This window comes from Pan paniscus, chromosome 7 (genome assembly GCF_029289425.2).
Source record: "Pan paniscus chromosome 7, NHGRI_mPanPan1-v2.0_pri, whole genome shotgun sequence".
Classification (NCBI taxonomy): domain Eukaryota; kingdom Metazoa; phylum Chordata; class Mammalia; order Primates; family Hominidae; genus Pan; species Pan paniscus.
In genome coordinates, this window is record NC_073256.2 from 56,794,474 (window position 1) to 56,807,346 (window position 12,873).

At 43.4% G+C, this 12,873-nt stretch overlaps 1 protein-coding gene across 4 annotated transcripts in view; it reads left to right on the forward strand.

The window, feature by feature from the left end:
* Window positions 1-685: 685 nt before the first annotated feature.
* Window positions 686-12,873, forward strand: part of DDHD2 (DDHD domain containing 2) — a 31,079-nt gene continuing 18,891 nt past the window's right edge. For 2 of the 4 annotated variants that reach the window (XM_034965956.3, XM_034965955.3), the window contains exons 1-7: window positions 686-825; window positions 1,941-2,168; window positions 3,355-3,545; window positions 6,505-6,594; window positions 7,054-7,174; window positions 9,238-9,327; window positions 11,217-11,352. In XM_034965956.3, the coding sequence (XP_034821847.3) occupies window positions 1,949-2,168; window positions 3,355-3,545; window positions 6,505-6,594; window positions 7,054-7,174; window positions 9,238-9,327; window positions 11,217-11,352 (848 nt within the window). In that variant the 5' untranslated portion in view covers window positions 686-825; window positions 1,941-1,948. The remainder of the gene's footprint in view (window positions 826-1,940; window positions 2,169-3,354; window positions 3,546-6,504; window positions 6,595-7,053; window positions 7,175-9,237; window positions 9,328-11,216; window positions 11,353-12,873) is intronic. The other 2 variants (XM_055116464.2, XM_034965957.3) reach the window with 1 other exon arrangement.

Genomic DNA, 12,873 nt, shown 5'->3' on the forward strand with positions numbered 1-12,873 from the left:
GTAGCTCAGACCCAGGCGCTGACACCACGCCCGACACCTCTACATTTTTTAGGGATACCTTTTTGGTAACCTCTAAATCATAATAAATGCACGGAGGACGGGCCAAAGCCTTTTTTCCTGGCAAATGCTAGTGACACCCGTTCTCAGCACCCAGAAACAGAGGCCAGGAGCGGGGCGGCTGGGCTGCGCCCTCCGCCCTACTCCGCTAATCCCGGGGCCGCGCAGTCCCTGCGTCCGGTGATCACCGCGCTGCTCCTGGCGCACTAGTAGGGTCTGCAGCGTATCCCGAGGATCATTCCGACTTTCCCGCCCCGTACGTGAGGGGCCGCCTTGAAGCCTCTTCCGCCACGGACACTCGAAACTGATCTTGAAGCCCCTGCCGTCACGGATACTAGAAACTGATCTCGAAGCCCCTTCCGCCACGGACACTCGAAACTCTCCCCTACTGTTAGACCTCAGCAGCCAGCAGCCCGCCGCCCGGCGCTGCAGCTCCCTGCCCGCAGGAGCCACGTCTCGCGCGACTCCCCCCACCTCTCGCGACACTTGCCGCCCGTGCCCTGCCGCCCGTGCCCTGCGGCCCTGCAAGCCCCACCCGCGGTCGCGCGCCGCGCTCCCCGCCGCCTCAGCTTTTCGCTCGGCATCCGTGCCCGCTACTCGCCCACTGGGAGCGCCGTGGCGCCTGGTGTTCGGCGCGAGCCTGGCGGGGCTGCAGGTTCCGCCCTGCTCCGCCGCGCCCCGCCCGGGCTGGGGTAAAGGCCGCGGCCGGGCCATGCAGTGTCCTCCTCAGGGAGGGCAGGAGAGCCTGAGGAGTGGCGGGGCCGCCAGGTGAGACCGCGTCGGGCGGGCGGCTGGACCGAGGGAGGCCCGGCTGGGTGCAGGTGGGCGGCGCAGCGCTGCGGGGCCGGGATGCGGGGCGGGGGAACCTCGGCTCCCGGGAAGCCCCGAGCCTGGGGGAACCCTGGGCACCCTGTGAACCCTGTGGTCTGCACTGGCTGCCCTGCTGCTGTCGCGGGGTTGCGGGCGGACGACCTGAGCCCGAGCTCCGAGGGCCCGGAGTGGGGCGCCAGGGCCTAGGGTCGCGGGGGCCAGGGGCGCGCCAGGGTGGCTGAGGTAAGTCTGTGTGGGGAAAAGGACAATGGAGCCGAAAGCCGGCGTCTGCCGTCCCGTCGGGCCCGCGCGAGATGCCCTCCTGCCCCCCGCCCTACGAGGCAGCTTAGAAGTGTCCTTCTGGTGCCTGCGGCGCTGATCGTTGCCGAGTGGAAGGAGTGTTGGAGAGGTAGAAACAGCTGGTCAGAGCCGCCTCTGCGGGAGGAGGCTTTTGAGGTCGCTTACCTTTCATCTGAGATTCTGGCTATGGGAGTGGGCGTGCGTGTGCGCACCGTGGCCCCAGGCGAGGTTTCGTCTTTTCCCAATTTGTACCACCACCCATTAAGCGACTTCAAGGATCCATCAAAAATGATTGGTTCCTAAGCGAACAGTTTTATTTTTTGTATTTTAAGATTCCATTAGTTGTGTAATGGTAGGGGCCTGGAGCCCAAAACCTTGGCGTTACTAGGACAGGGCATGACCCAGCTGACTTGGAGTAAATTTTCTGCCTTTAACTACATTTAGATTGGAAATTAGGGTAAAATGTTTTTGTTGCAATCTAGTTTCGAGCATGTGGTCCTGTGATTCTGGGTTTGTTTTATAACTTATGGACTGAGTAAAATTACCCAGTTTTCTGAGAGAATTGAGAACTCTGTGCAATGGTTGATCTAATAAAAGCATTTTATTTAAAGCTTCCACCCATCCAGTTGCTAATTTATGTTATTTGTCTTTTAAATTATGTAGATTTTGTTGTTGTTGTTGCAGAAATGGGTCCATAAAATGATTAGTTTTGTGCGTGTGCGAACAGTTACACAGTTAAGATCATTTTCCTGATAGTTTTCTTTTGTCTTTAGAGAGCGAAATGTCATCAGTGCAGTCACAACAGGAGCAGTTGTCCCAGTCAGATCCATCTCCGTCACCAAACTCATGTAGTTCCTTTGAGCTAATAGACATGGATGCTGGCAGCTTGTATGAACCAGTTTCTCCCCATTGGTTTTATTGTAAGATAATAGATTCTAAGGAGACATGGATTCCTTTCAACTCTGAGGATTCACAGCAGCTGGAAGAGGCATATAGCTCTGGTAGGTGAAAATTATGACTTGGAATAGACAAAGACTCTCCCCTCTTCAAACTATAATATAATGGTCCTTATAGTGAGTGCTATGAAAACCAAATTTTAGATTTTTCCAGTTACATAATTTCTTACAGCATTTTATATAGAACTTCTGCACTAATACCTAGCCAATCAATAATATTCAAGAATTTGGTCTGTATTTTGAAAACAGTATCTATCATTATTTCTGCATAGTTACCCAATAATTTTTTTTTCCTTAGAGTTGGGGTCCTAATTATATTGTCTAGGCTGGTCTTGAACTCCTAGGTTCAAGCAATCTTTCTGACTGGGCCTCCCAAAGTGCTGGGATTACAGGCGTGTTACACCCTGTGCCCAGCCCCCCAGTAATATCTTTAATGTTCTAGCTTATGTTTTACTTTGTTTTATAAAGAATGTGTAAGGCTGGGCACAGTGGCTCACACCTGTAATCCCAGCACTTTGGGAGGCCAAGGCGAGCAGATCACTTGAGGTCAGAGTTTGAGATTAGCCTGGCCAGCATGGTGAAACCCCTTCTCTACTAAAAATACAAAAATTAGCTGGGCGGCGGGGTTTGTGCCTGTAGTCTCAGCTACCTGGGAGGCTGAGGCAGGAGAATTGCTCAAACCCGGGAGGCGGAGGTTGCAGTGAGCCAAGATTGTGCCACTGGACTCCAGCCTGGGTGATAGAGTGAGACTTGTCTCAAAAAAAAAGAAAAAAGAAAAGAAAAGAAAAAAGTATGTATAGAGTGGGGTGCAGAAGAATGAACTCTCTAACTTGTCACTTGTCTTTTCTTCTTTTATAAAACAAGAATGATTCTATTTACACTGAATCATCATGATGGTTATTAATTTACCTTATGGTTCCTCAAGCAAATTCAGAAAAATCACATTATATAATTTTTTTTAAGGGGCACTGCTATCTTTCCTCAGAAAAAGAACAAAACTGTTTGGGTAGTATTTTTTTCATGTTTCATTAAAATCAGGAATGGTTTTGACGGTTTGTAAAGTAGGTAGTGAAAAAGATATGAATTAAATTCCATTTTGTTTGGTGTTTAGTCAAGTAGGAACTTTTCATTCATGTGTTTCATAACATTATTTAGAGTATAACTGAGAATTGTATGTTGGGAGATTTATTTTGAAATATGTACTTCTTTTCCCCTTTTCAATCCTTGAAAGGAAAAGGTTGTAATGGGAGAGTTGTTCCTACTGATGGGGGCAGATATGATGTTCATTTGGGGGAGAGGATGCGGTATGCTGTATACTGGGATGAACTGGCATCAGAAGTGAGACGATGTACGTGGTTTTACAAGGGGGACAAAGACAATAAGTATGTTCCCTACTCGGAGAGCTTCAGCCAAGTTTTAGAGGTATTCTTTTGACTCTTTTTTTACCTATTCTTTCTGTCTCTTATTTAATAATCTTTTCTTTCCTTTGTAATTTATTTTGTGAAATTTCCAGAAAGACTTTGGTTCTGTCTGCATCACATTATAAAACATAATAAAGCATTTCTATTTACAAGCAAGTTTCAGGATAAAGTAGTCTTATTTTCAGATTTTTTTTTTTTTTTTGAGACGGAGTCTCGCTCTGTTGCCCAGGCTGGAGTGCAGTGGTGCGATCTTGGCTCACTGCAACCTCCACCTCCCCGGTTCAAGTGATTCTCATGCCTCAGCCTCCCAAGTAGCTGGGATTACAGGTGGCCGCCACCACACCTGGCTAATTTTTTTTTAAGGGGCACTGCTATCTTTCTTCAGAAAAAGAACAAAACTGTTTGGGTAGTATTTTTTTTTTCATGTTTCATTAAAATCAGGAATGGTTTGACGGTTTGTAAAGTAGGTAGTGAAAAAGATATGAATTAGATTCCATTTTGTTTGGTGTTTAGCCAAGTAGGAACTGTTCATTCATGTGTTTCATAACATTATTTAGAGTATAACTCAGAATTGTATGTTGGGAGATTTATTTTGAAATATGTACTTCTTTTCCCCTTTTCAATCCTTGAAAGGAGAAGATTGTAATGAGAGAGTTGTTCCTACTGATTTTTATTAGAGATGGGGTTTCACCATGTTGGCTAGGCTTGTCTCGAACTCCTGACCTCAAATGATCTGCTGGCCTCGGCCTCCCAAAGTGCTGGGATTACAGGTGTGAGCTACTGTGCTTGGCCTTTTTCAGATTTTAAAATACGATGGAAATGGTTGTGGTGTTTTAAGGTGTAAAAAAAGAAAAAAATACTCCGGGCCTGGTGGCTCACGCCTGTAATCCCAGCAGTTTGGGGGGCTGAGGTGGGCGGATCACCTGAGGTTGGGAGTTTGAGACCAGCCTGACCAACATGGAGAAACCTCGTCTCTACTAAAAATACAAAATTAGCTGGGCACGGTGGTGCATGCCTGTAATCCCAGCTACTTGGAAGGCTGAGGCAAGAGAATTGCTTGAACCCGGGAGGTGGAGGTTGTGGTGAGTGGAGATCGCACCATTGAACTACAGCCTGGGCAACGAGCAAAACTCCATCTCAAAAAAAAAAAAAAAATACTGGTGGGCACAGTGGCTCTCACCTGTAATCCCAGCACATTGTGAGGCCAAGGCAGGAGGATGACTTGAGTCCAGGAATTTGAGAACAGCCTGGGCAACAAAGCAAGACCCCACCACTACAAAAAAAAGTACACGCACACACACACACACACACACACACACACACACACACACAAATACAAATGCAAACTGTATTATGCTATGGTCACAGGATTGATCTTTTTTAGCTTTTATTTTTCTTGCTCTGAAAACTGAAATTTTTCTTTAAATTGGAGTAGAGCGTTAGTATTTTTTTGTTGTTGTTGAAACAAGAGTGTCGTTCTGTTTCCCAGGCTGGAGTGCGGTGGCACGATCTTGGCTCATTGCAAGCTCCGCCTCCTGGGTTCTTGCCATTCTCCTGTCTCAGCCTCCCAAGTAGCTGGGACTACAGGCGCCCGCCACCACGCCCAGCTAATTTTTTGTATTTTTAGTAGAGACGGGGTTTCACCGTGTTAGCCAGGATGGTCTCAAGCTCCTGACCTCGTGATCCGCCCGCCTCGGCCTCCCAAAGTGCTGGGATTACAGGCGTGAGCCACCACGCCCAGCCTTTTTCTTGTTTTTTTTTTTTTTGCTTTTTTTTTGTTTTTGTTTTTGTTTTTGAGACAGAGTCTCACTCTGTTGCCCAGGCTGGAGTCCAGTGGTGCGATCTCGGCTCACTGCAACCTCTGCATCCTGGGTTCAAGCACTTTTCCTGCCTCACCCTCCTAAGTAGCTGGGATTACAAGCGTGCCCCACCACACTGGCTAATTTTTTTTTTTGAGACGGAGTTCCACTCTTGTTTCCCAGGCTGTAGTGTAGTGGCGCGATCTCAGCTCACTGCAACCTCTGCCTCCTGGGTTCAAGCGATTCTCCTGCCTCAGCCTCCCGAGTAGCTGGGATTACAGGCATGTGCCACAAGGCCTGGCTAATTTTGTATTTTTAGTAGAGATGGGATGGGATTTCTTCATGTTGGTCAGGCTGGTCTCGAACTCCCAACCTCAGGTGATCCACCCGCCTTGGCCTTCCAAAGTGCTGGGATTATAGGCGTGAGCCACCGCGCCCGGCTCACACCGGCTAATTTTTGTATTTTTAGTAAAAATGGGGTTTTGCCGTGTTGGCCAGGCTGGTCTCGAATGCCAGACCTCAGGTGATCTTCCTGCCTTGGCCTCCCAAAGTATTGTGATTACAGGCATGAGCCACCACACCTGGTCTAGAACATTAATATTAATATATTAAAATGTGAACACTAATTATCTAGCGTAGATGATGGAATTAGGAGTATTTTTCCCCCTTTGTCCTGGTGCTACTATCTGTTGTAATTTCAAAATAATTTAAAAATAGGCTGGGTGCTGTGGCTCATGCTTGTAATCCCAGCACTTTGGGAGGCCGAGGCAGGCAGATCACCTGAGGTCAGGAGTTTGAGACCAGCCTAGCCATTATGGCCAAACCCCATATCTACTAAAAATACAAAAGTTAGCTGAGTGTGGTGGCGGGTGCCTGTAATCCCAGCTACTTGGGAGACTGAGGCAAGAGAACTGCTTGAACCTGGGGGGCGGAGGTTGCAGTGAGCCGAGATTGTGCCACTGCAACCCAGCCTGGGCGACAGAGTAAGACAAACAAAACAAAACAAACAACAACAACAACAAAAAGATTTAAAAATAAATTTGATAAATTGGAGTAGGATATTCTTATTGAAACTCATTAATACATAGTATTCTTGTTAATAGGTTCAGTTTTAATAGGAAAGCTACTAGAGAACTCTAATGAAATGTGTTTTCTTTTAAGGAAACTTACATGCTTGCTGTAACTTTGGATGAATGGAAAAAGAAACTGGAATCTCCCAACAGAGAAATTATTATTTTACACAATCCAAAGGTAAAACAAAGCATTTCTCTTGTTGGGATAAAAAGTTAATTGCGCTATTAGGGAGAACTCAATTGGTTTCTTTTGCTAAGCACTCTGTAGGATAACCTTTGTCAAATTTTATATTGAATTCACAGTTATGAAACTTAAAAACTTGTAGCCACTACTGTTATTTACCCAACTCAGCTTATACAAAATAATTTTCTTATGGAAAATTATGCCACTGTAGAATAAGAAAATCACTGACATATTATGTGAGCATGTCTTCCATGTAGAAAGGGACTATTGACAGATCTGTTAGCCTAATATATTTTCACGGTTCTCATTTCAAGCCATACGAGTTGTATATCAAAACTCCAGTTCAGATTTTACTGTGTGGTTTGAAAGACATGATTCTACACTTAAAACTGCATTGTATAGAGATGATTGTATTGCAGAATATTTTTATTGCTCTGATCTGTTCTGTTTAAGCTTATGGTGCATTACCAGCCAGTTGCAGGGTCTGATGATTGGGGTTCAACACCCACGGAGCAGGGTCGACCAAGAACTGTGAAGAGAGGAGTTGAGAACATCTCTGTTGACATTCATTGTGGTAATGTTAATCATTTATTTTTTCTTACCTTTGGATGTATTTGTTTACTCCTTAAATTGTGACCTTTTTCTGTGGATTTAGATTACCTCAAGGCTTAAAAATCATCTTTAATCATATGGGTTTATTCCAAGTTGAGATTAGCATCACTTCGTCTACTAAGAATCTTAATAGATGTAAAAATATCTTTTAAAACATATGGTAGGATGGGTAAAATTTGGCAATACTATCCAGGAAGTCACTAAGTACAGATGAACTGATTTAGTCCTAATTCCAAGAAGTGTGATTCCACCTACTTGACTAGAAATTTATACCTGGTAATAACTCCTTGTCCTTGAAGATTTTCAACTAAGGAAAACTGTTTTTCAGCAGGACCTGATTATGCACTGCTATCTAGGTAGGGTCACTTATGGTTTTATAATATATTTAATTGGATTATAATATTCCTTTTTTCTTGTCTCTTGGACAAAATCCTAGCTTTACTGTAATTTAAAAAGATGAGTTTAAAATTTCAGGCTTTAAAAACATACCAAACATTGATAAAAATGAAATATTAGATAAAAGTATTTTATCAGTGTTCAGTTGCCTGGATTCAATAACTGTATTATGGTTATGTGAGATAATATACTTAGGAAATACACATTATGGTATTAAAGGGTTAAAGAGGTATGGTGCATGCAACCTGATGATGTATGTAGTCTGCTTTCTAATGATTCAGAAAAATAAATGTGTGTGTGTGTGTACACACACACAGAATCATAAAGCAAATGTAATTGTTAAAAAGTTGAATCTCTGTAAAAAGTATGTGGGAGTGTCTGTACTATGCTTTCCAGTTTTCTGTACATTTCTAGTTATTTAAAAATAAAAAGTTTTAAAAACCTGGCTGCGCGTGGTAGCTCATGCCTGTAATCCCAGCACTTGGGGAGGCCAAGGTGGAAGGATCACTTGAGCCCAGGAGTTCGAGACCAGCCTGGGCAATATGGCGAAACCCCGTCTGTACAAAAAATACAAAAATTAACTGGGCATGGTAGCACACATCTGTAGTCTCAGCTACTTTGGAGGCTGAGGCAGGAGGATCACTCGAGCCCAGAAGGTTGAGGCTGGAATGAGTGTTTATCATGCCACTGCACTCCAGCCTAGGCGACAGAGGGAGACTCTGCCTCAAAAAAAAAAAAAAAAGTTTTTAAAACCTGAAAAAAGGCCAAGTGTGTTGGCTCACGGCTGTAATCTCAGCACTTTGGGAGGCTGAGGCGGGCGGGTCAGGAGGTCGAGACCATTCTGGCTAACACGGTGAAACACCCTGTCTCTACTAAAACTACAAAAAATTAGCCAGGTGTGGTGGCGTGTGCGTGTAGTCCCAACTACTCGGGAGGCTGAGGCAGGAGAATCACTTAAACCCGGGAGGCAGAGGTTGCAGTGAGCCGAGATCGTGCCACTGCACTCCAGCCTGGGTGACAGAGCGAGACTCTGTCACAAACAAAAAAAAAAACCATAATTAAAAAAAAAAAAAAAAAGAGTTTTTTTTTTTTTTGGAGACAGAGTCTTGCTCTGTCACCCAGGCTGGAGTGCAGTGGTGTGATCTCGGCTCACTGCAACCTCTGCCACCTCCAGGGTTCAAGTGATTCTTCTGCCTCAGCCTCGCGAGTAGCTGGGATTACAGGCATGCGCCACCACACCGGGCTAATTTTGTATTTTTAGTAGAGATGAAGTTTCACCGTGTTGGTCAGGCTGGTCTCGAAGTCCTGACCTCGTGATCTACCTGCCTTGGCCTCCCGAAGTGCTGGGATTACAGCCGTGAGCCACCGCGCCCAGCCGAGTTTTCTTTTTCAGAGATCAGAAAAAAAAGAAAAAAATCCTGAAAAAAATTTTACAGACTTATTTCAAGATAAATTAGAAACCAAGTAAAATCAGTGTATTTTTGCTAGGTACTTAAAGGACTATTTTGTATCTTTTAAATTATCTGTTCATCTTTTAACTTGCTCATATTTATAACCTTTTCATGATGAATGATATTAGAATACATGACTAATTATACAGAATAATTTTCTTTTTAATTTCATTTATAGGAGAACCTTTACAAATAGATCACTTGGTTTTTGTAGTCCATGGGATTGGACCAGCTTGTGATCTCCGCTTTCGAAGCATTGTACAGTGTGGTAGGTTTGCAAAGCATGTGAGAGAATATTAATCAGTGCTCTTGTGAGCTGAGATAAAGCCTTGTCTTTGGTCTATTGTCTTAGCTGCATAAGAAGATTTGGAGAGTTAAAGACAGGTGGCAAGGTAGTAAAGCTTCTCAGCTTAGACCTGAAGTGCTAGGAAATTCCTGAGTCTAATAGTTTATACTCTTAACTATTGTAATAGTCTCAAATGAACAAGCAGTTAATCCCTATAAAATTGTGTTTTATGATGTGGTGGTCCTATTTCTAACTATTTCAAATTTACAGGGAACCATAAAGATGATAGAGTTTAATGAATAACAGAAGCATCAATCATTTTTGTAATTCATACTGTGATAAACCTTTGATATTGTAATTGGAGGATTTAAGTCGTTAGTATAACTAGATTTTGAAAGGTGTCCTCTAGGCTGGGTGCGGTGGCTCACGCCTGTAATCCCAGCACTTTGGGAGGCCAAGGCAGGTGGATCATGAGGTCACGAGTTCAAGACCAGCCTGGCCAAGATTGTGAAACGCTGTCTCTACTAAAAATACAAAAATTAGCCGGGCGCAGTGGCAGGCGCCTGTAATCCCAGCTACTCGGGAGGCTGAGGCAAGAGAATCACTTAAACTCGGAGGGCAGAGGTTGCAGTGAGCCGAGATCCGGCCACTGCACTCCAGCCTAGGCAACAGAGTGAGACCTCAAAAAAAAAAAAAAAAAAAAAAGGTGTCCTCTAAAACCTGATAGTATTCAAAGTTTAATTGTTCCAATTAGGGTGTCTTATTCTAACTGGCTAATGGTTCTAAACATAAACTAGAATTGTATTGTGGAAGGTTGAGACTGATGTGATATGAATTTCAAACAACGGTGTATTTTTTTTTCTTTAAAGTATTGGGTGGTGCTTGTTTATAAGTACCAGAAAGTTAGGGTAGGAATTCAACTGCAAGACTGTTGTTATATTGTCATGTGATTAAAAAAAAAAATGAAACAGTTCTTGTGACGCCGACGTTTTGAAGTTTAGCTTTCTTTTTTTTTCCTTTTCCTTTTTTTTTTGTTTTTAAATATATTATTTTCTTTCCTGAGACAGAGTTTTGCTCTGTTGCCCAGGCTGGAGTGTAGTGGCGTAAACTCAGCTCACTGCAACTTCTGCCTCCCGGGTTCAAGTGATTATCCTGCCTCAGCCTCCTGAGTAGCTGGGATTACAGGCGCACACCACCATGCCTGGCTAATTTTTGTATTTTTAGTAGATGGGGTTTCACCATATTGGCCAGGCTGGTCTTGAACTCCTGGCCTCATACAATCCACCTGCCTTGGCCCCCCAAAGTGCTGGGATTACAGGCATGAGCCACTGCTCCTGGCCTGAAGTTAGCCTTCTTTTGATGAAATATTTTGTATGGTAAAAGCAAGTTGTTAGGCCAGGCACGGTGGCTCACACCTGTAATCCCAGCACTTTGGGGGGCCAAGGCAGGCAGATCACCTAAAGTCAGGAGTTCAGGACCAGCCTGGCCAACAGGACAAAACCCCATCTGTACTAAAAATACAAAAATTAGCTGGGCATGGTGGTATGTGCCTGTAATCCCAGATCCTCAAGAGGCTGAGGCAGGAGAATTGCTTAAACCAGTGAGGTGGAGGCTGCAGTGAGGTGAGATCTCGCCACTGCACTCCAGCTTGGGTTACAGAGCAGTACTCCATCTCAAAAAAAAAAAGTTATTAAAGAAACATCTTTTCCTATATGCATTCATAATTTTTCCTGAATACCACTTTATTTTTGACGGAAGTCAGTATGTGTTCTGTGCAAATGTAGTTAGAGTATAATTACATGATTTGTTGCATCCAGATTCTACAGATTTGTTACTTCATTGTTGATGCATAAGTTAATTTTCTTTTCCAGTTAATGATTTTCGCAGTGTTTCCTTGAACTTGCTACAGACACATTTTAAGAAAGCCCAAGAAAATCAGCAGATTGGGAGGGTAGAATTTCTTCCAGTCAACTGGCACAGTCCTTTGCATTCTACTGGTGTGGATGTGTGAGTAATACTTAATACCTTTGAGTTGTTAGCTGTGATTATATTTTTTGATCATTGCTATGCTTGGGGACGTTTTTATGCTATAGCTGACTGAATATTTAAAATTTCTTAGAGATATGCTATTAAATGCTGATCAGTCCCTTGGTTTAATTAGCCCTGGTTAGGAGTGGAGAGCTGTGTGTATCTTCAGTATGTTTTACTGGCTCACTAGTATTTACTGTTACAGCTTCATTGTATCTTTAGCATTAAAGCCAAATATTGCTATCTTCCCATAGTGTATAACCATTTCCATCTTCAGATGTCAAAAGCTAGCCGTACCCCAAGATGTACAAAGTATTTTGTTGTTCCTTTTGTTATTATATTTAAATAATATTTGTCCAAATTTAGAAAAAAGGGGGGATTTCTCAAACATTAAACTACTAGCATTTAAAACTTGAGGTATAATTGGTACAGTGACTTTTAAGTGATGGCTTTCTTAAGGTACAAGACCATTAGTTTTGTTTGCAAATTTTATGGTAATGACAGAGAGTGTTGCTTAAATTGAGGATATCTAGCTATGGGGCTCTCCAGCAAGTAGCGTGTTTCTAATTTAGTTCTAGAATAGAACCAGGAGATGCAGGAAGTAGTCAGCATTGTTTCCATGCTGGTCTCAGAAATGGCTTTTCTGATTCTGTGTCTCAGTTCTCAGTACCCCGTGATTTGGGTATATTCCGTTTGCCAAACACTGTGGTGGGGTCCGGATTCTTCAATATTTGAGCAGATGCTAAGAGGTTACTAAGGGCACATAGCCCTTATAAATTGCAGAAGTGGTTGAATATTTGAGGAATCTTTCTGGGAATTTTAAGAAACCTTTAACTGGATGTTAGATTTTGTCAGTGTGGTCTTCCTCTGCCAGATATGAATTCTGTTTGCTTTTGGCACCTGGCACTCACACCTTTTTCTGCTTTTAGAAATTGTGCATTGAGAGAGGGAGCTGATCTCTTTATCGTTTGACCTGTAATTAAAAAACCTTACTGCTGAGAATTCCAGGAAAAGCCTTTTACATTTTTTGTTTTGTCTTTTTAGAAAACTTTTTTTTATTAGAGATAATTTTGTTCACAGAAGTAGTATATATGATGAATCCTTGTATACTGATTACCCAGCCCTAACAAGCCTCAACACATGGCTGGTTCTGCCTCAACCGTATCTTCATACCGTATCTAATGCCCCTTCATCACCATATGATTTTTATCTTAGACATCCTGTAATTTCATCTGTAAATGTTTCAGTTTGTATCTTTTTTTTTTGGTTGGAGTGCAGTGGTGTGATCACAGCTCACTGCAGCCTGGACCTCCTTGGGCTCAGGTGATCCTCCCGCCCCAGCCTCCCAAGTACTGCTGGGACTACAGGCATGTGGCACCACTTGCAGCTGATTTTTTTATCTTTTTTTTTTTTTTTTGAGATGGAGTTTTGCTCTTGTCCAGGCTGGAGTGCAGTGGCGTGATCTCAGCTCACCGCAACCTCCGACTCCCGGGTTCAAGC